This window comes from Erpetoichthys calabaricus, chromosome 3, assembly GCF_900747795.2.
Source record: "Erpetoichthys calabaricus chromosome 3, fErpCal1.3, whole genome shotgun sequence".
In the NCBI taxonomy this organism is placed as follows: Eukaryota; Metazoa; Chordata; class Cladistia; order Polypteriformes; family Polypteridae; genus Erpetoichthys; species Erpetoichthys calabaricus.
The window spans coordinates 77,305,750-77,333,567 of NC_041396.2; the positions used below are offsets into that span (position 1 = coordinate 77,305,750).

Genomic DNA, 27,818 nt, shown 5'->3' on the forward strand with positions numbered 1-27,818 from the left:
AATTTTTTTCTGTTTTCTCCCAAACATTGCTGTCTTATTAAAGTGAGTTACTTTGGAATAGGTCATTAGGTTATGATGAATGATTTCCTCAACTCATCTTTTGTATTACTCTGTCACTTTTATCATTCCAATAGCATTGACAGTAGTTTACCTAGATAGGCGAGACTTCACTTTGCTAGAAATGGTTCTCTGCTTCTCCTGAAGAAGTTGCTTATGCCTTATACAGAATTTCATGTACCTACCTCTAAGACAGCTTTATTACACCTCGGTTGAGATCTCTGATTCAGGAGTCACGGCAGGTATACTTCAAGGTCATCAGAATTACTTTAAAGTAAACTCAGCATTGTTTTACTTACTATCCAACTTTCATGATCATAGAAATGAGGACATAGACCAAGCTTTGACTGATAAGCCTGCAGTTATGCTGCCACTGCAATAAATCATTTACTCACTTTTACAATGCTGCATATCTCCACTCATTAAAATGACCCCACAAGACTTCAGCTCTACTCCATAAATCAACTTGAAGAGACCAAAGATTATGATCTTTTAGTAACTGGAATATTCACTGTATCCTTTGAAAAACAAGAAATCTATCCCAGAGTACACATGTGTGATAATTAGATGTAACATTTAAGATATTCTGTTCTTAACTTCTGCAGAACAGAGTAGAGACACATTGAACATGAAACCTCAACAATACTCTGCACTGTCAACAGTTTCTACTATATCTCAGCCATCAATCATTGTTGTCTTGCCATTGTGGATCTCCTCAACTTCCACTGTGACCTCAGCTATAGAAATTAATCTAACTCAGGCCATTGCCGATTGGGGCGTGCCTCACAAGCCTTCTTTGTCCTACTAGCAACAGCTGATGTTCATTTCATCAAAGGGTTTTCCACAGTTTTCCCTGAAGTCCTTAGAAAATTGTACTTGGTGAACCAAAAAGAAGTACCACATTTCAAATGTTTATTCTACAAAAACATTACAAGATAAAATAAATTTCATTACGACACAGAAAGGTTATACAAAATAGATTTTTTGCATGTTTTTTAAAAAAGTTGTCTTCAAGGTGGTTGCCATCATTAGCAATACTCTTCAAAACAATTTCTGAATTCAAGGGGAATAGCAGCGACTTTGTAGCGAATAGCATCCTTGAGGGCTTCAAGGTTTTGAGGTCAGTTTGTGTATACCTCCGACCTGAGAGCCCCACAAGAAGAAATTACATGGAGCGAGATCAGGCGAACGTGAAGGCAACCAGACATCGCTGCATAGGGAGATCAGCTTCCCTGAAAACCTCTCCCACAAAACTTGCATGGATCTCCACACCGTATGAGCTGTTGCTCCATCCTGTTGAAACCAGGCATTTATCCATTTCTTCCAGTTGGGTCCACAAAAAGTTCCCTAGCATTTCAATGTAACGTTCTGAAGTGACAGTGACTGTTGGCTCCCCCCTTCTCAAAAAAGTAAGAGCTTACAATGTCAAATTCTGCAACGGCGCACCAAACTGTAATACACTGACTGTGCAGGGGTCTCTGATGAAGTTCACGAGGGTTGGTTTCAGCCCAGTAGTGAAAGTTTTGCTTATTTACGCAACCATTCAAATGGAAATGTGCCTCATCGCTGCACATGACGATGGCATCTCGATAAATGGTTTGCACAATGTTCACACACAACTCTCTACAGTTCTCGCTACCATCATTTTGTATGGTTGGAAATTAAGTTTCTCATGCAAATCCTCCTCAAAGACGTGTTGGAAATACTAAATGCAGAAGAATGTTTGTGCGCTGAACGTCCAGGAGACTGCAAAATTGATGCCCTTATAGCTTGGATGTTTTCAGGGATATGTACAATCCGAGGACAGCCTGGAGATTTTCTTTTTAATGTTGTACCCACCTGTCTAAATTTAGCCACCCACTGAAGAATTGCTTTCCGATTTGGGACGTCACTGTTAGAAGGAATGCTAGAGTGCATTCGGAAGGCGCATTGCATAGTGATTTTGAATTAGTTGTTTTTGAAGAACAATTCGACAGCTAAAGCATGGTGCACAACGAATCAAGGCATGTTGCTGACTGAGAACTGCAAGGGATCGCCTATCAACGGACCCCCACCCCAACCCACTTGGCTGCCTCTACCTCGCTCAATGACCTTGAGAAATGTGGTACTTCATTTTGACTCACCCTGTATAACTTCTTGCCTTTTGTTCCAGCTCCTGCTGTGTCTGTCATGGACTTGTCCTGCTGCTACTTTTTAGTCACATCTGGGTACACTATAATTATCAATATATTAAGGCCTTCCTTCTTTAAATTAATGATATCTCTTATTCTGGTATCCACTAGCAAGTCTGTGAATTGCATGCATGTTGGGCACCAACTACCTTTAGTCCATGGCTCCTTTTACTAATTCCGTTTGTCATTTCTGTAGTTAGTTTCTTTATTATTGTGTTTCTTTTACTTCCCTTCAGATGCAAGAGGTGCTTTTCCAAATGTAATAGTTGTGCTCCTAGAGGCATCCACTAAGTGTTCTCAGTATGGCTTGGATGACACTTGGGTGGCTATATTTTAAAATCCTAACACACCCTATCTGTCTGAGTTTGCCTCTAGTGACTTTGCAGTTCGAGCCCTCTTTTTCAATGTTTTTATCCTAATGTCATCTTGTTGTCAGAATACAATTTGCTATGTATAAGTTTCGGCTAGCCCATAAACCAAATACTGTACCAATTCACTATTTGTATTCAGGAGTTGGCTTCCAGTTGCTCAATTGATTCCATCTTTCCCCCTTGCTAGCAATGAAGTCCTCTAACTACAAGTATCACTCAGTACACAATACAATATAACATACTGCCTGTAGTAGGCTAAATACAGTGCCCACATGCAGACTATACAGTATTCGTCATGCTGCCCCTTCTCTCATTGATGCAGAACACTTGTTCACTAGCAATGAAATACATCAAACCCAGAACATCTTTAGAATAGGAGAGACACAACTACTTGTAGGAATTGGGTAGTGCTCTGAGTTGAAGTGATGCTGCCTATTTCTGGCTTCTATTGTTTTAAACTTCCCACAAAAGTTTCAGCTTGTTTTCAGTGACTGAAACTTATGTGTTTTATTATTTACAGACTTCGTACGTTATATAATGTTTACACTACAAGTCAGAGAATGTCAGATAAGGTCAAATAGTTTTTCATTACAATCTATACAGCAAAAACTATTCCCACAAAATATTGTAACCTTTTTGTACTTTTTTAATTTTATAGAAAAACAAAGTTCAAATAAAGTGAAGAAATATATATTGTGTACAAATATATATTGCCTTTGTGTGGTGTTTTTCCTCTAATTATTGTACCAACAGATAATATAACTTATATAGTGATGACCCATTTAGCCCAAAGGAAGGCATACTGTACAGCATACCTTTGTCAACTTAAGGCAGATTGTGCAACTGACACATTCTTTGTTTTACAATTACAAATCAGTTTTCAGCTAAGAGCCACTATGAAATAATCCCCTTAGGGTAATTTCTATGTGTATTGAAGAGGTTCTGTAAAACAGTCTATGTCAAACATTATTAAATTCTATTACAACTGCATTTCTTCTTCAGGTGAATTTACACCAGAGATGCGCCTACGGTTACGACAAGAAATTGAAAAAGAAAAGAAGATGGAACAATGGAAGGAGCAATTCTTTGAGTCCTATTTTGGTGAAAAGTAAGCTTTTTATTTACTAAAAAAGAAAAAAGTAAACTTGGTTTAGAAGTAATAAAAAAAATACATTTAGATGGAATTAAGAAAAAAGGAAATAAAATGTCCTTCATTTCATTATTTCAGTACACCATAATCTACCTAAAAAAACATACTCAATGTACAGAAATTTTAGTCTTGGTTAATAATGAATTTAAGCAAATTTTTCTATAGAAAATGTACTAAAATTGAAAATGATGTGACACATGTTTTATTTCATGTTATCTGGATACCATTTAATTGCATGGGATAGTGCCATAATCAATCATATTTAGTTTTATTTAATATGATACAAACTTTTAGCACAGAAAGCACCGGGCTGCATTTATTACAAATTAGATTAACTCTGGTGTGCAGACATAAAGATGGATTTCTCATCATCTGTATTCACAGGAAAGCTCTCTTTTGGCATGAAATGGCATAATTAAAATTAAATTTTATTTAAAGTATTCATAAACATTTTACAATATCAGAAAAATATACAATATGAAATTAATGCACCTCATATACAGTAGCTAAGTCTGCCGACAAAGTAACAGGCATGTGAGTACTTCAAAATTCTATTCACATAGATTTTTTTTTTTTGGTAATTTTAACTTGAGCAATGTTCAAAGCCCTAGAGTACTCTGGGTAAGTGCTTTGATAATTCATTAATGTGTATTTCCATAGTATGAGCATTTTAGATAGATAGATAGATAGATAGATAGATAGATAGATAGATAGATAGATAGATAGATAGATAGATAGATAGATAGATAGATAGATAGATAGATAGATAGATAGATAGATAGATAGATAGATAGATAGATACTTTATTAATCCCAAGGGGAAATTCACATTTTAGCAGTTGCCAGAACTCTGCTGACCTAATGATTGTAATATAAACTTTTCAGAAGCAATATTTGGGATTAATATGTGAAGTTTGATTGGTTGTTATATCCACATGACTTATGCTTACATGATTCTCACAATTTTAACATAGTTTGTATTAATTCTTAAGGATTGTAGTTCCTAATGAAATACCTTTAACTGACCTACCACAGTGAGTTGAAGACAAAATTGGTTTTATACTCAAATCTGTAAATAAACTTTCAAGCCAACAATTGTCAAAATGCATAGGTTCTTTTTATGGGAAAATTGATATGGTAACAGCCAAATACCAGTATACATACTCGGCACAAAAGATTTGTTCATGTGCACTATACAATACAATACAATACAATTTATTTTTGTATAGCCCAAAATCACACAAGTGCCGCAATGGGCTTTAACAGGCCCTGCCTCTTGACAGCCCCCCAGCCTTGAGTCTCTAAGAAGACAAGGAAAAACTCCCAAAAAAACCCTTGTAGCCAATAAATGGAAGAAACCTTGGGAAAGGCAGTTCAAAGAGAGACCCCTTTCCAGGTAGGTTGGGCGTATAGTGGGTGTCAAAAAGAAGGGGGTCAATACAATACAATACAATACACAGAACAGAACAAATTCTCAATACAGTATAAAAATACAAAATTTATAAGTATGGAGCAGAATTTAACAGTAGATGATATCACATAATAGGATTTGGATTTGTTTAGAGTCCTGGAGACCTCAGCCATCAAGCTGCCTCCTCCATTTGGCCATTCCACAGTTGAGACAGCGCTGGGCCAGCCAATCCAATGAAAGGAGCCCTCTACCCCATGATTCCTGCGATCCTCCATCAGGGATGACTTTACCTCAGGCAGGCAAAACAACTTGGCAGGTGGGCCGTGGCACCAAGTGCCATATTTGAGTACCAAGAAGAGAAACAGAATAGGTGAGGGTTAGTAACAAATTCTAACTATCATATTACTTATGTTTTAGTGCTAATGACCAACAACAGAGATGCAGTCTGCACAGTTAATCAGTAGCTCTAGTCAGGATATGCTAAACTGAAGTTATGAGTCTTCAGCCGGGATTTAAAATAGTATCAGGCATACCATTCCACAGTTTAGGGGCCCTGAAACTAAAAGCTCAACCCCTCACTGTTATTTTTTTAATCCTTGGAATCATAAGCAGACCAGCATCTTGAGATCTTAATGTGCGCTCTGGTTTGTAAGTCATGATAAGTTCAGACAAGTAAGCCGGACCTTGGCCATTTAATGCTTTATATGTTAAAAAGAGGATTTTGAAATCTGCCCTAAACTTAACCGGGAGCCAGCGTAAGGATTTAAGAACTGGAGTTATGTGTTCGTATTTTCTTGTTCTTGTAATAATTCTTGCAGCAGCATTTTGGATTAACTGGAGGCTGTATAAAGAACAGTTTGAGCATCCAGTGAACACCGCATTGCAGTAGTCAGTCCTACTAGAAATAAATGCATGAATTTCTCAGAATCCTGTTTATTTAGAAAACACCTTAATTTCCCAACATTTTTAAGGTGGAAGAAACATGATTTGGACAACTTTGTAATATGTGCTTTAAATGACATGCTAGAGTCAAAGATAACTCCTAGATTGCGGGCTGATTCAGTAAAATTAATGGTGATTCCAACTGAGTTAAATGATGACAAAATATTGTTGTGATCAGCGTTATTCCCTCCAACAATTAACATCTCTATTTTATCTGTATTTAAAGACAAGTAGTTCTCATCCATCCACTCTTTTAATTCACAAACACAACTAATTAAAGACAACATTGGAGAAATTTCATTTGATCTAAATGAAAGGTATAACTGGGTGTCATCTGCATACGAGTGAAAATTAACATTATGTTTCCTAATGATAGATCCCAGTGGAAGTATGTAAAGTGAAGTACCCTGGAGATTGTGACTATGATTATGTCATAATGACAGTCATTTTTCAAAACTGGAAGAAAACAGAAGAGTACTAGGTCTTTCGAAAAAAGGAAGAAGTTAAAAATACAACAAAATAAATTCAAAACTAATGGTGTGAAAACACAGAAGTAGCTATCAATTTTGACACTGTAGCTGTGCCCATGGCATATTTGTTCATGAGCCCCAGTCTTGTCAATCTGTGTGTGTTGCTAATCAGCATTAGTCATGCAGAAGTCATGTGGTGGGTTGAACAAGGGACATAAAAATGGCGCACTTGCTTATCCTTTGGTGTCCTGGCATTATACTACTGAAGATAATGTTAAAGCCATTTACTCCTGATATTTTATTCTGTTTTTCACTGCCTGCCCATGGATTGAACCTTTCATTTAGTTTTTTCAATACATCATCATTTTGTATTTGATTTTTGTGTTTTGACCTTGTTTTTGTTTTTTATTTTTTTTTTGCTTTGATAATTTTGTTTGCACTGTTAGTGTCACACAACTGGCCATCATTCTGCTCCCCTTCCCTCAAGCCTTTGTCTCCATGCTGATATCTGAAGGTTTCGCTGAATGAGATGTGGTTGTTTGACTTGAGTCTGAAAGTCTTGAAACTGAAGAAACCTTTCATACATTCATACAAGAAATGAAAAGATTTAAAATGTTTCAGTATCTTCTGGGAATAGTGAACAGCATATCACAGTCCCAGATCTATCCTTAAGCTAATTTTTTTTACATTTACATTAACTTATTTGGCTAACGCCTTTATCCAAGGCGACTTACAACATTTGTGATACAATTGGTTACATTTCTTTTGGTTCTCCAATTGGAGGGCAGGCAAGTCAAGTGACTTGCTAATGGTCACACAGTGTTAGTTGTGGGATTTGAACCCGCAACCTCAGGGTAGGTAATAAATCCATTAAAAAATGAGCAAAATAGAGGAAAACAGACCCATGGAGAGAGGTGCAGGAAAGTTTTGTTGTTACTGATCAAAAGAACCTGACTGGTGTTATCAGGAAATCTTTGTTTTTGTGAAAATTTTATGTACATTTATGGGTGAAAAGTGGTAAGAGTCTGGGTCTAAGGCAATTTGAGGTTTGGTGTTTAAAATCTACTAGCTGCATGTGCTGTTCGGGACAAAAAAACAACCTGAAGACTCCCTAGCAGTTCTACTATGTTCTTGAACTTGGAGAGATGTCAGCTAACACTTTAAGAATTAACCAGTGCAGAGGACGTGGACCCAATTATGATTGCTGCCCCACTGGCTTTCGTAAGAAGACACCTGTGATACCATATCTTAGCCGTATCGCTGGCATATGAGTCCTATTAATCTTTGTCTCAAGAAAATACCTCCAGATAGGCAATGTTTGTAGTGAAGCTTCAAGCCTTGCCCTATGTTGCTGAGGTGTTTCACTTGCACGTTGTTTAGCAGCGGCGTTTGCTTCCTTTCGACATTGCGTCTCTTCATTTGTGTCATTAGCCAGACATCATTGTTGCACAGCGACATTTACTGCACACAGGTCCTTCGTAGCAAGTGCCGAAAAAAATGTAAAAGTTTGTGCATATGCACCAGATGTGCATCTAGTGACTGTGGTTGAGCTTGAGCAGAACAGATTGCTCCATACACACACACGCACACTCACACAGGCCTTTTGTTTATATATGTCTAATGGGAATGAAGGTTTGTTGCCTATTTTACTGCCAGTGGTCTGTAGGTTTGGAAATCTTATATAGGCCCCTACCTCAAAGCTTCAGGACCAGCTTGGAGATCAAGGCAGAGCCATTATCATTACATTTCATCCAGATGTTTAATGGATATATGCAGGCACAGACAGATGGCATTGTTTTATTTGTAAATCTGAGTCTATTTATAGTCTATGAATCTATTTATCCAGAAGTTTAGCTTTCTTTACGAGCAATTTCAAAACTTCCTGTGACTTCAGAAATTGACATCACTGAGAAGTGGCCATTCAGACAAAATAACTTGGCTATTCTTGACCAGAGTGTCACTTTGCTGTTTTACTGTTATTCTAGCAAGAATGACATGCAGGGAGAGGGAGAATATGATTATGGGTTACCTCATCTGTGATGGTTTTAAAGATGCTGGATTAAACACCACGTGAGCCATCTGTTTTACAAATCCTGCACACATCTTGTTCAGAATGGGTGGAAAATAATTCTGCACATTTTGAAGTAACTTGTGTCTTGCTCCAATTTCAAATGCATTCCTTATGAAGCTGGTGACAGCTTGTTAGCCCTGCCCCATACACCTTTAATCAGTACCTTCAAACATTTTTTTTCAGTTTCTGTCTTTGTTCCCGCATGATAGCCTTTCAAGGTCATATCAAATTTTTGTACATTTCTCAATTTCCTGAATGCAAAGTAGCAGTACCTTTTTGATGGTGAGCTCTCTTATTAATCCAGGTTTTTTGATTTGAATATAGCAGCACACGTCTAATAACGAATACATTTGATTTAATTAAGTGTTATCCACACTGAATTTAATATAGGATGTGACTAACTCTGCATATTCATTAACATCAGCAGGTTAGAGTTTTAACATTTTATTTTAATTCAGAGTATTACTTTTTTCTTGGCCATTTCTGACTGGTACTATATATGTTTTTTTTTTTTCATTTTAGACTGTCTTCTCATTAGCATTTATTTGTAAACAAAAGCCAAATAACTATGTTTTGGTTAGAGTTACAAAAATTAGATTGTCCCTCAGAGAGGTATGCCCCTTTGATGGTGGAGTAACTGATTCTGGTGGTCCAGGATGCCATTTCCTCTGGTTAGAAAGGAAACATTCTGATAGTACTTTGCTACATATTTTCAAAAATTACGTTGGTTCAACTCCCTAGACACAATACATATTCTGAAGGTTGCAGTTGATACCCTGCAGATTTTTCAGAATTTTATTGTTAGCATGCAGCTGAATGCTTACACTTCCCATAACAACAAAGAAACTCTACTTGTGTTTCAGCTCAGAAAGTCACTCAGGATGTTGCTTCTCATCCCAGATGCCCAAACACATATCTATTAGGTTGTAATACTAAGCAGATTTGTATTTTTGAACATAAAGAGGTTAAAGTAATATCACACATATTTTAAATATTATGGTAACTTTTTCAAACAAATTTAGAATTAACTTTTCAAGAAATAGTTTTGATTTCATACTGCATACTACAGAAAATTGAATTAAGTGTCACAGAAGGTGAAAGTCTATCCTGACACAGCTCAATGCAATACAGGAGACAGCTGAGTACAGAGCACTGGTTCTTTTACCGAACCCATTTATGCACACATTGTCATTCATTCGGGGACAGTTTGGAATCTCAGTTAATCTGACCAGAATGTATTTGGGCATGTGGGAGGAAAACCCAAAGAAACATGGCATAACCGTGTATACTCTATACAGGAAATGTCTGGGTGAATGCTATCTACTGTGCCACCCAATGGATAATCTTGACAAAACAATTCTTAGAAGTCCACAAGTATTTAGTTATTTTTCAGAACCTATAAACATATCGTAAAAGGTTCATAAATTAGTTATTTAAAATTAACTGCTTTATCCATGCAGCAATGAATTGTTTCAGGTTTGTAAAAATAACCTAGAAGATGATTAAAATCTACTGTAGTTAGTATGCTGTGTGGTAAATGTGACCATCAAGAGTCAGAGTTTTCTGTGTTTATCTATAACTATAATCTTTAATGAGGCCGTGCGGCTGCTTCATGAGTCCAGAGTCCCAGTTTTGAATCCCACACCTCAGGTGTGGAGCATGTATGTTTTCCCTATGACTTTGTGGGTTCTTCTCCAAGTACTTACATAATCCCAAAGACATGCAGGTGAGGTTCATAGGTAATTTCAGATTTGTCATCTATGTAATGGACTAGCACCCTGTTCAGTACTGGTTCCTGCTTTCTGCTCGACGCAGCTTGGATCAGCTACAGTTCCCAGCAATGATGATGTGGATTTAGCAGAGGACTAAATATTGCTTCTAACTTATCAGAACGTCATGACTTTTCATTCAAATAAGTCACTGTCTCATAACAATAAAATGTGGCCAATTCATTCTCAGTTAATCATCTGCTCTTTTTAGTCTAGCCCTTCCCTCTAAATTCCTTAAGTCAATGTCAAGCTGACATTGCCATTCCCCACAGGCATCAGGACTTGGTCTCTTCTACCTTTCCCTTAAAGATTTCAAATCTTTGTTTTCAATCAGTTGCATCTTTTAAGTATGGAGATTATGGGGGTGTAAATATTACTTAATGGATGTTTAATTAAAGCTTTATGTCCCTATGTTCAATAATTCTTCTTTCTATTAGGAGTTCAGCTTTTATCCAGCTTTAGTCCTTGGTCTCGTCTCATTGTCACTGAGATGAGTAAGGTTCATAAAGGATAGAGTTACTATTGATAACATTTTCTGTTTTTGTTACATAAATGTAAGAAACAATGATAGGTTAAATAATGAAAAAAGTCCTAAAGGAAGTGACATACTTTATGAAAACACCTCTCACTTTAGTGTTTCTTTTTTGATAATGTATGTACCTTTCTTTTCAGCTCTGGTCTGAGCCTTGATGAATCAATAAAATTGACTAGAGAACTTGAAAGCCCAGAGGATACCACAGCTCCGACAGTGGTTTCTGAAAAGGAAAGTATAAGAAAGACGGAGGCAAAAATTGAGTCTGTAGAAGATCCCAAGGTCAAAGCAAACAACGTGAATATCACAGAATTTAAGAAGGAGGAGAAAACAACTTTCCCTGAAACAGCAGAAATCTTGAAATCTGCCACAACAAATAATGAATGTAATGATGCAAAGTCTGTATCTACTCCAGAAGACCATGAAAAGAAGCTAGAACCTCCTGGAGAGACCCTCATCTCTAACAACACACCTGTAGTGGATACTTTAGAAGAGCCAGTTAAAAACAATGACGCTGAGAATGAAAGCAAAGATGATAAGACGTTTCAGGATGTGGTACAGCACCCAGAAGAGAAACTGGAAGACAGGAGCCTTGCACAAAGCCAAGAGACTGAACAAATGGAAGTTCCTCAGGATAGACTCAAGCGAAAAAGCCCCAGAGTGGAAGAAGATTCTGAATCAAGCCCAGAGAAAGTGCCTAGAGTCATGGAGCCACAACCACTTCAGACCCCTCATATAAGTTTTCAGGACAAGGAGCAGCCTTCAGAGCAGAGGGTGCCACCCCTTAAAGTAAGTACAAGCTGAAGGAAATATTATCTGACCCCAACAGATATCCAAATTAACACTTTTACAGTTAGATTCTTTATTTTGGGCAAGTGGAATAATATGCACTGTACAATATGGAAGATGGAGCTGTTTTGTTTTTTAGCACTCACACTGTGCTAAACTATGCACACTGACTGTTGTATCAAAGGCATTTGAGCCAGTGAATCCTTGTGCTTTGTAGGGAAAGTTTAAACAAAAACAAATTTAATACTATATGTTTTTATTTCATTTAACTACTAATGCATTTTATTCCTAACAACAGTTGTAGCTGCCATTTAGGTTTGCCTCAGGGAGATTTCTTTCAAAACTTGCCATTTTTTTCTTCTATGAAATATTAAGTCTACTACTGTCAGTACTGATGTTCCAGTATTATTTTTTTTCCTAGCAGACACTTTATACAAGGCAACTTGGAAAAAAAATATTCATAGAATAAAATACTAGAAATGGTGTCCATAAAAAAGAGACAAAGATATTACATACTGTAGAAGGTCTGATAAATAAAGTTGTTAAGATAATTCAGTATTTGCCATCTTAAGACTTTTTTCAAGTTCATGGTTATCGCTTTTTCATTCTCTTTTATGAGTCCTGTTATATGATAGTTGCATTGAACATTCAAAAGCTATGCTGCTGTCATTTCATCTGCACTTGGGAGGAAACATTTGCAGTGCAGGTGGATGATAAGAATGGTAAATCTAGTTTAGTATGTGGGTTGAAAAATGTGATCCCCTGCCATATTCAAAAATAATCTCCTGTGCATTAGTTTTCTTGTTAGCACGGGCCAAACTAATGAAATTTTTAATTGTTAGGAAGTTATTTTAATTTTTAACAGAAATATTAAAAAAATAAATACACAGGACTTTTCTGTTTTCTTAAATTATTAAATATATGGTACGGTTTCTCAGGGATTAGCAGTACTGATCTGTTTTTATTGGCTTTAAAGCTTGGTTAGGAAACACTGTGTGAAGTCTACCTATTATTCTTATATTTAAGCATCTGCTCTACATATTTTAAAAACCTGTTGCTTAGTTGATTAGCAAACCAAACATTTGAACTCATTAATTGAAAAATTGTTATACATTGACAGAGGTCAAGTACTGTGATGGTATATCTTGTATATCCAATTGATTTTCCCAAAATGGCTAGATAAAGGTGTGTCTATATAAATTAGAGAATATGAGAGCCATTGACAGATTGTGATGGGTTATTAAAACTACTGGCCACACAGAGGGCAGCCCTTAGTCACATTTTGAAGAGTAAGGGAGCATATTGCCCATTTGAGTTTAGGTAGTATGGGAATTGTGCCCTATTATTATTATTATTATTATTAAAGTAATTTGTTTTAGCCTAGAATTATGAAGAGCAATTGGAGGTCCAAGGGTGCAGGGACACCAGAGGTCACTATTGGGATCTCTAACCTGGTAAACTTGTTGCAAATTTGGAGCTACCTCAGTCCCTTAGGCGATACCAGTGATTTGTGAGAAGATAACCCAAGAACAGGGTTTAAACCCACCATGAGTCCAAAGATTCAAAAAGTCTAGATTTGGGAGATGAGTGTGATCATAAGTTCAACTGGTTGAAGTAATAAAGGTCAGGATAGAGAAGAACGAGAGAGAGAGATAGCAATAGAGAGGTAAAATAAGGTAGTGTTAATTGGCATGTGGATGAGCTTCCTCATAAGATAGACAGCTCTCAACATCTGAAACCCAGAGGGCAACAAGATTTTGTTTTACATCTATTTATTTAACCATGTTTTTTTAACCTATGACATTAAATATATTAATTACATCTAAATAATGGTTTACAAATGTAGTAAGCGCACACATTCTTACACAAAGAAATGCTAATCAATATTTAACTAATGAATATTTTTAACTATTGTTTAACTTTTTTTTTTTTATTTTGCAGATTTCAGTCTCAAGGATTTTTCCCACTGCAGCCCCTGGTTGTCAGGTCTCTCCCAGGGCTCAGTTTCATGCCCACACCATCAGTCCTGGTCGAACAGGGGCACGAACTCTGGCCGACATCAAGGCTAAAGCACAGCTTGCCAAAGCTCAGCGAGCAGCTGCGGCTGCCGCGGCGGCAGCAGCTGCCAAAGCTTCAGCTGCAGGAGGTGCTGTTCCAGGACCAGGACCAGGGGGAGGTGGGTCAGAAAATGACAGAGTCTGTCAGTCTGGAACCAAAAAAGAAGTTGCCATGGAACTGGGTGGGTCTGGAGGAAGGGGAGATACGAGAGGAGTTTTATTTTCCAGCCCAGAATCAACAAACAAAGAGTTGTCTGTCACAGAAAATCAATTCAGAACACAATTACAGCAAGTCTCCATATCTGGATCCAACATGGTCCTGCAATCTCCAAAAAATACAACTGTCATCAAATCTGAAGTAGGAAGACCCAGCAAAGAAGCTCAAGAGAAGACATTATTGACATCTTTAAAACAAACACCTTCAGAAAAAGAGATGTCTGCCTTGCCCGAATCTACAAGTTCAAATTGTAATCATCTAAAAGAGCAAACAAAGGAGTTGTTTGACAAATCAGACACATTAAGAACGCATACACAAATTAGGACAGTTGGCCAGAGAACTGATATCCATACAAATGAAGTGCCACCTAACACTGACATAGCCATTGGCACGATTAAGGCATCTCCATTTGGGTGCCAGTCATTGTCTACCCATATCACAATGGAGAAAACTAAGAATGATGTTTCCATAACAGATAAATTGAAATGTTCTCCTCAGGCTGATAACCCTGTTCCAACAGGCCCCTCTCCTATTATATCAAAACAAATGACCTCAGTAGTGAACTCATCTCATACTGCACATTTTGTTAAAGCAAGCTCCTCTATTCCAGCTAACAACCCATTGGTCACAAAGCTCCTTCAAGGAAAAGAAGTTCCACTTGAGCAGATCCTTCCCAAGCCCTTGACCAAAATAAATATAAAACCTGTTGTTGTGAACTCACAAGATAATGATGAGACATTCAAGCCAACCACAGCAGTTGTATCTCTGGAAAATACAGAATTTTCTTCCAGAATTCTACCAGAACTGTTTGGTAGGACTCTTACTCAGCAAAGAGCCTTTGGCCTAAGCCAAGCAAGAGCGGGAATTGTGGAACCAAGAACTGCTAGCAGTGAACATGGAACATATCAACATGAGTTGCTCAGTAAAAGCACAAAAGACCAGATCTTACAAACCCTTATACAGAATAACCAATATCAACAGTTTATTCCAGTGTCTCAGGCATCACAACAAGGTATATGTCACATTAACTATCCGATGGATGACTGCTCAAGCAATCAAAGGTTTTCATTGGGTTTGCCTGGATGTAAGCGAAATTCAAAGCCTGCCATGTCTGGCCATTACCTTCTTAATATTTCTACTTATGGGAGAGGCTCGGAGGCAATTAGACGTGCTTATCTTGGTACTATAGAGAACCAGTTGAAACTGAACGCACCTTGCACAACTCTAAAGAATGAATTAAGTGAAGGTGAAGTGGTAACTATGGAAAATGAAGCACAGCTCACTTTAGAGACTACTAATGATCTGAGAACAGATCAGTTGCATCTCACAGCTATCAAGAGTGAAATACAAGAAACCCCAGGCATTATGCCATATATGAAGTCTAGCCATTCTCTTAACCAAACTTTTACTCCAAAAGTTAAGGTAGAGGATACATTTCAAGATCAGGTAACAGAAGGTCAGGAGGATTCATCCTTGACACCCACTACTACTGATGTAACAGCCAAAGAAAGCAAGCAAGTAGTCCAGTTGCAAGCAGTCCAAAGTGACAGCAAGATAAGAATACAAAGAAACTCTGATCTCTATCGACTGCCAGGTTCACTAGCATTTCACCGGCAAAAGGGGAAGTTACATGATAATCCTGCAACCTTGCTTGCTTCTACATATGGTGGCACAATCAATATGGCCTCATCACGTGTGCTAAACCACAGCTCAACAGGGCCTGCTCATTCTCCAGTATACAGCCCAGAGTCAAGCGGTGGCGGAAGTGTGATGTCCTTTTCGGTGACTGTCACTACCATTCCTGCCAGCCACACATTAGACCATGGTGACCATGGTGAGGCAACGCCAACATTTGGCGAAACAGCAGGATTGGAGGACTCGCCCTCAAAATGTTATTGTAGACTAAAGGCCATGATTATGTGTAAGGGCTGTGGTGCATTCTGTCATGATGACTGCATTGGCCCTTCTAAGCTATGCGTTTCTTGCCTAGTAGTCCGATGAAAACGTGAGATGTTTTCTAACCCCACACAATATAAAAAGCTAATTGTTATCAATCAAGAGCTGTAAAGGTTTGAAACTGCAAGCCGAGCACCTTGTTCTAAATTTGTCTTTGTGAATTATGATGCATTTTGCACTTAGAGGATCAAATTCATTATTGCACAATATTTTGCTAAAAGAAAAGCATATTTTTTTAAATATGGTAACTTCTATAACTGTTATTTCTGCAAAAACCAAACATAGCATCGTTCCCTACTTTGAAAATTATTTTCAGCTACTATTTGTTAAGTTATAAAAGCTTTAAAAGTCTCAGCAGGCCTGGCTATTTCATGTTTTAATACTGCTTGGCCAGTTTTTGTGTTTCCGTTTTGTAGACAACAGTGTCTTGACTGTATATTTTTAAAATATGTTTCTTCATAATATATAGTAGACTTGTAAGTGGTAAGGACAAAAATGCAATGAAAGAAAATGTTTTTGTTTCTTTCCTATTCCTATGCACTGATCAGTATTTGTACTGCCAATAATTTATGTAAAGCATTTGGGAAATAAGAGTTTAAGTACAAGTCTTAATTACACAGCTGTACAGATGTTTGATTTTCTATAGAAAAATCTATCAAATAATTTGCATAATTTGTTTCTTCATAATTGCACTTGTGCCCCTAATTTATAGTTTATAGAATTCATTCTTTATAAAGAGGGCTAGTGACTTTTGGAATTAAAGTTGTATAACTTGATTTCTGGATGCCTTGGGGCAGTTACATGGTATGGCATTTATAAATGAAATGAATTAAAACCTTTGGCAATCCTTTTTCTTAGACAATCTATCCAGTACAGGGAAACCGGAGTTGAACCTTATCCTGCCAGCAGTAGACACAAGGTAGATTTCAGAACTTCAGATGGGAAAGCTGTCCAGCACAGTGCATCCTCACATAAAGACACATCTGCACACCCACAAATCTGAAAAACTTATGTTTTTAGATCGTCAAAGGAAACACAAATTCACAGTGAAATGAACATGAGAACAACTTGATAAACTCCACATAGACTTGTGACTTGAAAGGATGTGGCCTGTAGATTAAACAGAAATCGGTTACATTGCGTAGCCAGATAGAATATTATGTTGATTGTCATTTATTTTCAAAACCTGCTTAATCTGGTTCAGAGTCCATGGTGGTTAAAGCCAATCTCAGCAGCATAAGGGCAAAGTATGAATAAAAAGAGCAAGCACCAACCAATTGCCGGGCAAGATCACACATACAGTATAACCTCACTCACCTACGGTACATCAGCACAGTCTAGAATACCCATGGACCCCGGTGCAGTTCTTGGCTGAGGTGTCGTCTGTGCGGGGTTTTCACATTTTCCCAGCTGTGATGTTAATTACCAACTCTAAACTAGCCCAGCATGTGTGAGTGCAGGGTGTTTTTGAGAATGCACTATGATGGATTAATAACCTGTTTAAGGTTGTTTCCTGTCGTTTGTTGCTAGAAAAATCTTTATTAAACTATGACCTGTAAGATACAGGGGCCATACAAATGTCTGGAAAAGCAAAAATGACTTTTAACGTTTGGAGAGTTTTCCCATTTCTCAGTTGCACAGAATAGCTAAGAGTTAATAACTTAAAACAGCTACTACTTTCAAGTGCTGTAAATTTTTATATAATGAATTTCACCCTTGTCATAAGTTTCAAAATTTGAAGTTGATAATTAGCCTTTGCTATTATGCTGTATAGGTGGCTTTAAGTATATTCTTTTGTGCTTGAAGACGACATATCATCTGTAGACCCCCATGAACATCATAAACACCTACTCAAAAGTGATGAGCAGGGACTTACCACTAAAAGCTTTTGTTGAAATCCTATACTTAGATATAAAAACCTTGATGTATACTTTGTTGTTAGCATTAAAATATCCAGTAGGCTACGTATGCTGCTGTTCACTTCTGTATTTTGTTTGACAGCTTTACTTATTTTTGAGTTTGAATTTTCTTTTATGTGTTCTGTGTGTGTACATACATAAAAGGAGATATGTATATATAATGTATATGTATGTATATATATATATGTATATGTGTGTGTGTGTGTATATATATATATATATATATATATATATATATATATATATATATATATATATATATATATATATATAAGATAAAATACAGAAAGGTAATAATAAACCTCAGAATCAAAGAGGTGACCTATTTGAAATTTTTAAGAACATAGCAGTTAATATTACCAATTAAATCAATCTTAACGTTCTGTATATAAGTATATAAAATAATATATTTTATCCTAAGAACTTTTATTTTCCAAAAAAGATAAGAATATTTGAAAGAGAAATTAATAGACAACTTGTTAGCTAGCTGCTTCTTTTGTGCACTATCTTGTTTCTTTTTTTGGGATAATGTGAAAGGGCTTTCTTTTTTATCCATTCAGAAATTAATTTTATGTCTGCTGCTGTCTTGAGGGAGTTATTAAAATGCTTCATTATTTTTTAATTCACTGTCAGATGCAGGGTTAATTTAAATAATTTTGGTATCTTTTGAAAAGTGGAACACTTTATTTTTTTAAGCACTGAGAATTTAATGACCCCAAGTAAGTTAAACAATCCATCAAGCTTTCTGAAAGCTTTCAGCATTAGTTTTATTTATTTATTTTAAATTTAAAGCTTGATTATCTTCTTCTTCAAGTCTCCTGCTGCTGTCATTAGGGTAGGAAAAGGTCATACCTCCAGAGTGCTGCTTGCACTTTTGGCCTACTTAAGTTAATTCTGACTGCTACGCCTGTGTTCAGCACTGGAATATTTAATTTTTTTGGGATGTAATGTTTGATTGACTGCTGGTATCTGTTCCAAACCTTTACTTATCTCATCCAGGCATTGTCTCCGTACTTTGATACGTATGGTGTAAGCTAATGGGGTTCGACCTTAACAAATCACACTATTTGACCAAAAGTATAAGGACACCTGGCCTTCACACTTACATGAGATTGCTGAACATGCCACTCCAAAATCTTGAGTATTAATATGGATTGTGTCCCACCTTTTCAGCTATAACAGCCCTCACTCTTCTGGCAAGGCTTTACACAAGATTTTGGAGTGTGTCAGTGAGAATTTGTGCAAATTCATCTAAAAGGGCATTTGTGAGGTCAGTTGTTTGACAAGAAGATCTGGCTTGCAGCTGGGTTGAGGACAGGGCTCTCGAGTTTCTGTACACCATGCTAGAACAGAAAAGGGTCTTCCCAGTGTGCTGCCACACAAATTTCAAACACACAACTGTCTAACATGTCTTTATATGCTGTAGCATTAACAGTACCTTTCATTAGAACCAAGGGACCCAGCTCAAACCTTTAAAAAGAGCCACAGACCAAATGTATAGTAGGCACGCATCCACCAAATCCAGACCATCAGACGGCCAGCCAGTGAAGTGTGATTCATCACTCCAGAGAACACATTTCCACTGCTCCAGTGTCCAATGGTAGTGTGCTTTACACCACTCCAGCTGACACTTGGCATTGCACATGGAGGATCTTAGGCCTAAGGTGCAGCTGTTTGGCCATGGAAACCCATTTCATGAAACTCCCAATGCACAGTTCTTGTGCTGATGTTTCTTCCAGAGGCAGTTTGGAACTGCGTTGTGAATGATGCAATCGAGGATAGGTGATTTTTACACACTATGTGCTTCAGTACTCGGCAGCCCCAATCAACGAGTTTGTGTAATGTACCACTTCATGGCTGAGCCATTGTTGCTCATAGACATTTCCGCTTCCTAGTATTAGCACTTGAATTAGAATGGGGAACATCTAGCAGAGAGGAAATCTCATGTACTGAATTGTGGCAAAGGTGACATCCTATGACAGTGCCACATTTAAAGTTACTGAGCTCTTCAGTACGACCCATTCTACTGCCAATGTTTGTCAATGGAGACTAAGCATGAGTGCGGCTCAAACACCGGAACTCGATAATGTGGAGAGGTGTCTACATACTTTTGGCCATAAAAGTGTATCACCATTTTATTTTTTCTTCTGGGTGATTATTCTTGATGTCTTTTATGAATGTTTGTTTATAAGATAGTACAAATTAAGTGTACACTCAGCGCCAAAATCTGTATAAATTGCTTTATCTATCTATGAGGTAGTGCTGTGACAATCTCGGAGTTCTCATGCTAACCCAAAAAGAAAGCTTTCAACTAGAGTTTTGCCAAAAATATATATTAATGCAATCATACAGGTGAAAGCAAGGACCTAAAAAGGTTAAGAATTTTTGTAAATTAAGTAGCATTGATGAATTCAGCTCAAAGTAATTCTGGCAGTCATTAAGCAAATTGAAAGGTGCAAGAACAATGCAATCAAAATGGTTTAGCATGGTTGTTGTGCTGTTAAATCCACATTGCATTTACTTTATGTTGACAATAGGCGATAAAATGTCAAGTATCAGCTGTGATTTTTAGTTAAAAAAAAAAAATCATTCTTCACTCCACTACAACAAGGGCAATAAAAATGCTGCCACACAAAAGTCAGGAGAGGTTAATTATGTGTCAAAGTTAAACGCAGCAGACTCTTTCATTTGGCCACCACACATTTCTGTCATGTTGAATTCTCAGTTAAAATTATCCAAAGAGATTTGTTTCAGTTTTAATATATTCTGCCTCCTCAATTCGCCCGTCCATCCATGTTTCCATCACAGGGTAGGACTTTACCATGGGCTTGATGCCAGTCTTGACAATGGATACTCAGCCCAGCACATCCAGTTGAGCCTGGCATTACACCTGTATGGACAAGACCTCCATAAAGACAGCGGATGAACAGGCAGTCAAACCTAGGCCTGTGCCATTGTGTTGCCATGCTATTAATATTTCATCCATCCATTTTCCAACCCGCTGAATCCGAACACAGGGTCACGGGGGTCTGCTGGAGCCAATCCCAGCCAACACAGGGCACAAGGCAGGAACCAATCCCGGGCAGGGTGCCAACCCACAGCAGGACACACACAAACACACCAAGCACACACTAGGGCCAATTTAGAATCGCCAATCCACCTAACCTGCATGTCTTTGGACTGTGGGAGGAAACCGGAGCGCCCGGAGGAAACCCACGCAGACACGGGGAGAACATGCAAACTCCACGCAGGGAAGACCCGGGAAGTGAACCCAGGTCTCCCAACTGCGAGGCAGCAGCGCTACCCACTGCGCCATCGTGCCACCCTATTAATATTTCAACAAAACATAACTTCTGTACATGTTAGCTGCAACAACCTTGTCATCTTTTAAACTGAACCGATCTCTTTAGTGCTGCTTGAGCCGTCATAGGTTTGGAATGAGCTCCAGCTTGTCCAAAACCCGAGCCTCACCTCTTCCTCACTTGAATTTGTCTGCTGATATTTGCCATGCAGGGGGGCATGTCTACCATGGGCATAACCTTTCAGAGGAATTCACTGTGTGGTCTGGAGTGACTATCACAAAGCAATAAATATTATTTGTCTGTGAATTATAAAAATAATCCAGATAGAATGTGTAGTTATGCAATGGACAGTGGACTGCCCCCACCCCATGGGATACACTAAATATCCTTTTACAGAACAGGAGCACTTGGCACGCTCTTTAGCTCATCGCTGTTCAGTTTAAATGAAGTCCACTTCCAGGGTTTGAGAGTTGAACTTGAAGTTTTATTTCATTAAATGCACAAAAGAACATGATATGGGTAAGCAGGATCGCAATAAGGAAACTAACTAAGTTTCAGGTTCAAAATTTCATACAATAAAAAGGACATCACAACTAAAAACATGAGGAAAATCAGTTTTTTGTCTTTCAAACCAGAGAGTATAGTTTTAAAATGAGCATTAATATTTTTGAAAACGAAATGACCTATATTTTGTAATACCTTTTCTAGTATATAATAAAGAAGCATCACATGTATTTGTGTCATTTTTCTCTCCTTTCTCATCGGTCCAGGCTTCTTTAGTCATTACCGTTTACATGGCATTAATGTTTTGTTGCAGTACCTCTGCATTTGTCTTTCTGTAGCAGTCATGCTGCCATATTGAACTTGCCACTGACCAACCCTCTCGCAGGATTCCATCGACAGTAAACCGATTATGTGAAAATATAGCCATAGGAGTGCTTTTCAGAACTTCACTTCTGTCTGTAAGTGACTTTCACTTTTGTGTTGGTGGGAGCTATATTTATTTGCTTTTTATTAGATGTGCTGAACTGTGTTTTTCTTTTTCCTCTGTTGTTACCAATAGGAATTTGTAAATATGCATTTATTTCAGTGTATTGCCTCCTTCAACTACATTGTGTGTGCATGGTTCATTTATGTTGAAGGTGTGATCAGACCTCATTTGTCTACTCAACTCCATATTCATTATTAGATGAAGGTCACAGGATTTCACTGGCCGTGCAACTGATTATTTATTTACACATCCCTCATATCTTTTGAATGTTAACCTTGTGTAAATAACGTCAGAAATATGTCAAGTGATCATTACTAATTTGTGTAGTTTCTCAGTAAATGCCATTGGCTTATGCTGTAGGTCAATTAACTGTCATTATGTTTCTTTTCTGTAAATTTTGACATAGATATGTTTGATGTCTTTTGAATTATATTTATGCATTAGCATTTTTTCACATTATTTTGTTAAGCACCATAACGCCACCGAGTCTCCGTTTCAAGAAACTATACAGTTGTCTACGTGGTAAATTTCTAATTAAAATCTGCATTTCTCAAGTATGAATGTTTTATTAGCACACCAGAGAAAGCCTCCATTTTAAAGCCGCATCAGAATGCAAAAGCGAATAAGTCGTAACAAAGTGCCCTTGTCAAAATTGCCTTTTAAATAAGTCAAAGATTATTGATAAGCAGGCAATTAAACATCTTTTAGTGAATCTCATTGTGCACATTTTACAAGGAGCTTCTTAATGCTTTGAATATCAACTTGGTCATAAAAAACAGCCTTATGGCCACATTTAACTTTAATGACTGAGGCTTGGAGTTTTCTATCTGTTTGCTTTTAGAAGTTAAGTACAAAGACGAACAAAATGTCTTCTGCATTTCCATGCTGCTCAGCTATGTTGCATGCCTGTACTGATGGCGCCGAAGGTAGGATTATACCTTTTCTATGGGCTCTGCTCTAAATTCTTTTTATTCTACATTTCCATATTTTTCTATTCCTGGAAAATGATGAGAAATGCATTTGTTAATAAACGTATTACTGTATTTATAAATACCCGTGCTCCATTATCCCTTTAAGATAAAGATAGCACAAGCCGTCAAGTGTATAATCTGTACTTGGCCTAAAATGCCCTGAAATTCTCGAGCTTTCCCAAACATTTGTAATTTTTCTGTGAATGTGTTTTCTTGAAACTTTCCTCTGTCTGTAATTGAATTAAGAAACTGAGAAATGATGCATTGTCATGCAGATCTGCCAAACCCTTTGAATTTTTTAACCAATCTGTCAAGCGGTCTGTATTGAAGCCTTGTTATCGTATAAGCATTTAGCAGATGCTTTGCCAGGGAATCTCGTGGGGTATAGTGCATATCTACATTTCTGGTGTATTTTTATATATTGCAATAGATTTGAAACTGTTTGCAGCTCTCTGTACATTAAATATAAATCTTGTAATGTAGTAGTATACATTTTTAAAGAAATAAATACTGACTTTCAAGTGCAGGCTACTTGAAAAGATTTTAAATGTTAAGACTGTGGCTTCTCTGAATGTGGTCTGATCATTCCTTGTAATAAATTGTTTTCTTGGTTAAGAGTGTGAGAAAAAACTCAACAAAATTTTGTTCTGAAGGATGATTGCTCCGTACCATTATGAAGATTGGTGTGTGTGTGTGTGTGTGTTTCTGTAGGAGAAACAAAGCCTTTATTTCTGACTGTGTCCTTGACTTGTTCTCCTGTAAAGAATGTAAAATAGTAATCAGCACTTGTAAAAATTAAAGGTGTATTTTATCATAAAGATTTAAATTCATAATAAAGAAAAAAAAATCTTTTTTTTTACTATTGTTCTTCATTTATGCATGTGCATGTTTATTAGGCAATACACTTAGTTAAGTCTTCAGCAATAACTTGTGCCTTTCTTGAACTCGTAGTTAACGGGCCCGCCACCAGCAGACTTCACTGTGGGCCTTACGAAACGTGCGTCCATGCAAATGCAGCCAGGCAGCACTTGTAAGACAAACGTAAGTACGTGATAGACGTCCAGGGACCTTGGATGCCTGGAGACGGGAAGGACCGGGAGAGGGGCTATATCTTCTCCGGAATGCAAGAGGGTGACCTCCCTGTATTGTATGGGAGCCACAGAGCTTGGAAGCTCAACCCTATGGGGGGATGTGGCCACCACCAGGAATGCGCCCGGACAGCTCCAGAACTGTGGGCCGCAGCGCGCTATAAAAGGGGCCGCCTCACTCCATTCCAGGAGCCGGAGTCTGGTGGAAGAGGACGGAGCTTGCGTGTGAGGAGTGGAGGCGGCAGAAGAGAGAGAGAGAAAGAGCATTATTGTTGCTAATTGTGCACTGTGGGTTTCTGCTACTAAATAAACGTGTGTGTTTTGAGACATTTGGAGTCCGTGTCCGTCTGTGTCCGGGTTCGAGGTTCACAGTTCACTTTTTACCGCCAGAGTCAGTCAGACGACTTGTTTAACATGACAATACAATCCTGTATGCCTGCCGTTTCTGTCTTCACGTTATGGATATTTAGATGGGAAGGAGGTGTCAGAAAAAGCTTTAGAAGTATGTCAAGTGCCTGTGGCAAATTCAATACCCCTTGCACCTAATTAGGCTTTTTATTCAATAGCACATAACTGCATGAATGAGCCTCCATTTTTTTTTTACAAAGAAATTTTGAATCTAGGTCACTTGTAAAATTGCCACTAAGGATTTTTTTTTTGTTTTTTTGCCTTGCGTCATTTGAGGTTTGTGCTTTAAAGTTAATGTACAAGGCCAATCTAAAAGATTACCATACACTAAAGTTTTTATCAGACAAATGCTCTGCATTTTTTATTATCGATACAAGCTGCAAATGAATGGGGTCAGGCACTACTGATCTTAAGACCCAGATGAGCCCAGAAAGAAATGAGAATTTCTTCTCAAGGCAGTCAGCCTTATGCCTCCTCCTCTCCTGTATCACAGTGGTACCGAATTTCAGGCTAGCAGTGCACAATTAGTTGTTCGAGAGTTCAAACGCATGCAGTGTGGTTACATTTTTCAGGCACACAGTGCTCTCCTGCTAAAAGAGAAAGGACAATGACAAGATGTGCCCTTTTGACAATTTGTTTTTTTTTTTAAATATGTATTTTTTTTTCCAGCAAAGCAATTTCGTCTTTAGTACAGTGTTTCCTGCTGATGCTCCCAGCAGTAGAACAGCAAATATAGCAGATTACAGTAAGCTATCTAGAGCAACAGCCTCCAACTTCTCCCTTAAGCCCTTTCAGGCCTGCTGAGATAATCATTCCAGTCTTTCCTCGGTCTTCTCTCAGAGGACTGTACCATATGCCACCTCCAGTGGAAGCTATCCAAGAGTATCCTCACTAAATCCCAAACCAGCTCAATGGGTGTCTTTTGAGCCGCAGCTATCCTTCAGATTGTTGAGCTCCTCGAGTTACCACAGAAAATGATCTTCACAGTGCAGCCAAGGACCTGTTTTAGGCCAATCATCCCTGTAATCTACAAAAAGCCAAAAACAGAAACACAATTTGGCACAGAAACAGTTTTGTCTAATTCTTACACTGCCCTACAGAGGGACACTAGCATTTTAAGAACCAGAAGAAACACAAAATCAAAAAGAAAGCCAATCCAATCTTTCAAACAAACTGGGGTATAATCAAAAATGCAGAAATCGGAACCGAGAGCAACAAATCAAAAACTGAGGGGTTTTTGTCAAAACCTAAAAGCAATCAAAAATTTAAATTCAAAAAGGCAAGAGCAAGCATTTGTTAACTAAGAAGAACCTAAAACTACAGTCTTTCACACAGTGATTCAAGGCTTAACTGTACAACTTGGATAAAACATGGCTGCTCGGGCCAATATATAAACCTTTCACCTAACGAAGTCAGCGTCATAAATTCCCCAGCAACCAGAGGACACATCATGGCAATGGGATTTTAAAAATGGAAGCTCCTAAGAGAAAAGACAAAATTACATTGTGGTAAAATGTAAGTAAACTTTAAACCTTTTGTATTAAAGTGCAAAAAGCAAACCTCACATTTGGAATCTGTGTGTCAAAGCCCTATAATATATAAAATTAGCCACAAAACTGCACAAGAATCTGTACAACATCAGAGATCCTAACAGTAATTTACTGCACACTACGCCAACATCATCTGGTACAATACTCCCAGTAGTAAGTTGCTTTCCTAATCCATTGCTCATTCTGATGCCCCCTTTGATCTCATTAAATCTCCAGATGTTTAAAATCTTTCTGTAAACAGTTTATCCTGTCATTATTAATGGATATTTCAATTTGCTTTACCGACTTGATTCTTTCGAACTACCCTTTAAATGAATCGATTCAGTTAATTCATTAGAATCATCAGTTGGACTCAGGCTGCTGGCATTAAAAAGGGGTGGGGGGTCTTGTTTGAATAAATCATAAATAATACATTATTATGTATTTAAAATGATATATTAAACATGCTGAAACTTCACATCATATAACCTTGTCCTATTTTGAAAATGCGAAACATAGCGAAAATGGCATAATTAAAATAAGAAGTGAACAAGAATTGTGCCACTTGTTTGTGGGTAATGATTCAGTTCGTGAATGAAATGAATGAGAATTATTCATCTCGTTCTCGGGTAATGATTTGAGAATAAAATGAACAAGAATCGGGTGACTTGTAGGTGATGATTTTGTTTGAACTCGAAAGAATCCTCTTTAATAAAATCTCTGTGTGCGTCCATGTGTCTGTGTGTGTGTGTCTTCTGGTGAAGTGCGCGTGCGCGGGGCACTCTTTAATAAAGGACACCATTGCTGGGGAGAGTGCTGATTGGGTACTCGCGGCCGTGCACATAAAATCCATTGCTGGGGAGACGCCAAACATACAATAATCAGCTGCACGCCAGCACAGATTAAAATACTTGCTGGGGAACTGCACAGTACTTGCTGGAGAGACGCCACAGCAAGCTAAAATAAAGAGAGGCAGGATAGGAGATCTTCAAACAGACACAACACATCAATCAACAGCCACAGAGGAGAGGACGAATGTAATATTAATTATACTTACTGTATTGTCATATACGTTTCTATTTTATTTTTATTATTATTTTACTTTAGGCTTCTTGCAAAAATATTTTTGACAAAAAAAATTAAGACAAGAAACAGAATGAGGTCAAGGTCCCTTGCCATTTAATATAGACTGTTCCTATTAATGTTTATGCACTACTGTTCTAGCGCCCGTTATTGTAATGGGCTTAATGTCTAGTCAGTGAATACTACATGACTGGTGCAGTCAATAAGCTGCAAAAAGGTGTGAAAGTTGAAAGTAATGATTGTAAGAAATGAGAACAATATTTTTAATAATGTACAAATGTACTAGTGTAATATTATGTTTATATATTCTATTTAAAACTATCCCAATAACATTGTACAAAACAAACAACTGGTACAATCTAATATAAATGTGTTGTTACTGTATTGTAGTTGACTCATAAGTGACCAAGTCCAGTTTCACTAGCAGTGCATCAGTTTGAACTCAAAAGAACCATAAATGAAGTGAGCAGTATTGCATATCTGCTTTAACTGTTTGAAGACAAATTATTTTTGTTCCCATTTTGGCCTAAGGAGGAGGAAGAGGAGGAGGTTGGGACCATCCGCT

At 37.6% G+C, this 27,818-nt stretch overlaps 1 protein-coding gene across 3 annotated transcripts in view; it reads left to right on the forward strand.

Annotated features, from left to right (window-relative positions):
* The window catches only part of asxl2 (ASXL transcriptional regulator 2), a 315,486-nt gene extending 297,436 nt beyond the window's left edge, over positions 1–18,050 (forward strand). For all 3 annotated transcript variants that reach the window (XM_028796937.2, XM_028796939.2, XM_028796940.2), the window contains 3 exons: positions 3,602–3,707; positions 11,084–11,732; positions 13,674–18,050. In XM_028796937.2, the coding sequence (XP_028652770.1) occupies positions 3,602–3,707; positions 11,084–11,732; positions 13,674–16,007 (3,089 nt within the window). In that variant the 3' untranslated portion in view covers positions 16,008–18,050. The remainder of the gene's footprint in view (positions 1–3,601; positions 3,708–11,083; positions 11,733–13,673) is intronic.
* Positions 18,051–27,818: the final 9,768 nt, after the last annotated feature.